Source organism: Phytophthora infestans, genomic scaffold (genome assembly GCF_000142945.1).
Source record: "Phytophthora infestans T30-4 supercont1.4186 genomic scaffold, whole genome shotgun sequence".
NCBI lineage: Eukaryota > Oomycota > Peronosporomycetes > Peronosporales > Peronosporaceae > Phytophthora > Phytophthora infestans.
Window position 1 is genome coordinate 1 of NW_003304494.1, and position 1,426 is coordinate 1,426.

The window sequence follows — 1,426 nt, forward strand, 5'->3', positions numbered from 1 at the left end:
TGATAGCACCTCCATATCTCTCCTGCTCCTGTCACCCTCCCCCAGCTCCGTGTACTGGGTTGTGTCGACATCGTGGCCATGACAGCACCGGCAGCCGCAGCAACTGGCGGCACGGCACCACGGTCGAAGCCCGCTCGGTCCTTATCTTTCTCCTTTTCTTTGCTCTTTTCCGCCACACTACTGAGCTGCAGTGGGCGACGGTAGCGACTGGACCGTGTAGTGTTCTTCTCGTCACCTCCACGCACAGTCCGACGCCGAGGTCGTGACGTCGACTCTGAGATCTGCAAGTCCCCCAGCAACAGAAAGTGTCAAGACCAGACCAACACACAAATGTTCGTGCTCTTGCAGCCTTACCAGCGAGAAATTGACGTCCGGATCGCTTCTTGCGCCCTCAATCTACACGCAAAGCATACAATTCGTCAGCGTCGAACTTAGGGAAACACCGCAAGCTTCGTGAACGAACCGCATCCATCATCAACGTCGCTCGATCTTGGCAAAGCTGTAAAAGTACAGTGATGGCAGGAGATTCCAGTGTTTCAAACTCAGACGTGAGGCTCCTCTCGCCTTCGTAACCTACGGGTGGTGGCCATAGTCGAGAGGCCGGTATAGCATTTTGGTATGGGTCGTTGCAGTTCGTGATGCCCATAAGTTTTACAATTCTCGCGGCCCCGGTTATCACCTCTTTGGAGCTGGTGAGGAGACTCGCCTGGGTGTACTCTGTACGTGCGAGTTCTACTTCGGCAGCGCGTAGTTTCTGTTCTAGGATCCGTGGATCTTCCGTTGTAGCCGTAGCCTGCGATAACTCGAGAGAGTGCAGCTGCTCCTCCAACTCCGCCTGGTTCAGTTTGATTTGTTTCAGACGAGCCTCATAGAGTTTGGCTTGCTCCTCAAAACTCGCGTTGAGTTCCTCACGACGTGAAAATTTCTGGAAAATGAGCTCCATTTTGGAAAACCCGGTGGCTTTCTGAATCTTGTCGCACATGGACTCACACTGCTGCAATGCAACTTTGGTAGCAAGTGACCTTGTTGTGGCGCTGAATGATTGTCGAGCTTGTCTTCGCGCTTCTTCCTCTGTTGTGGCGCTGGCGCCTTTGCCACTCGCTGAGCGCACACTTTCAATCATCTCCAGTCGTCGCTGATACAACTTGACGGACGAAGCCTGATCGTGCGCAACTTTCTCGCGTGCACGCTCCAGTTTGTCCACTACTGCAGAGAGCAATTGCTTACTCTTTTCCACAGCTTTGCGCAGAATGGGTAGTTCTTCATTCTGCAAATGGGTCTTCTTCGTATACAGCACCTTTTTCTCATCTTGCAAGTCCTTGAGTTGCATCTGCAACAGACGCAACTCTTTCTTATTGGCTTCAAAATGTGCGGGGGCACAAGCGGGAAACAACTCGCATCCGCGAATGAGCTTGCGATGCGTTTT

At 52.6% G+C, this 1,426-nt stretch overlaps 1 protein-coding gene across 1 annotated transcript; it reads right to left on the minus strand.

Annotated features, from left to right (window-relative positions):
- Positions 1-350: 350 nt before the first annotated feature.
- Positions 351-1,330, minus strand: PITG_22585 (uncharacterized protein; the record flags this gene model as incomplete). The annotated part of the gene is made up of 2 exons (XM_002909681.1): positions 351-390; positions 444-1,330. 2 exons carry the CDS (start codon positions 1,328-1,330, stop codon positions 351-353), a joined length of 927 nt encoding a protein of 308 aa, XP_002909727.1.
- Between the last annotated feature and the right edge of the window lie 96 nt (positions 1,331-1,426).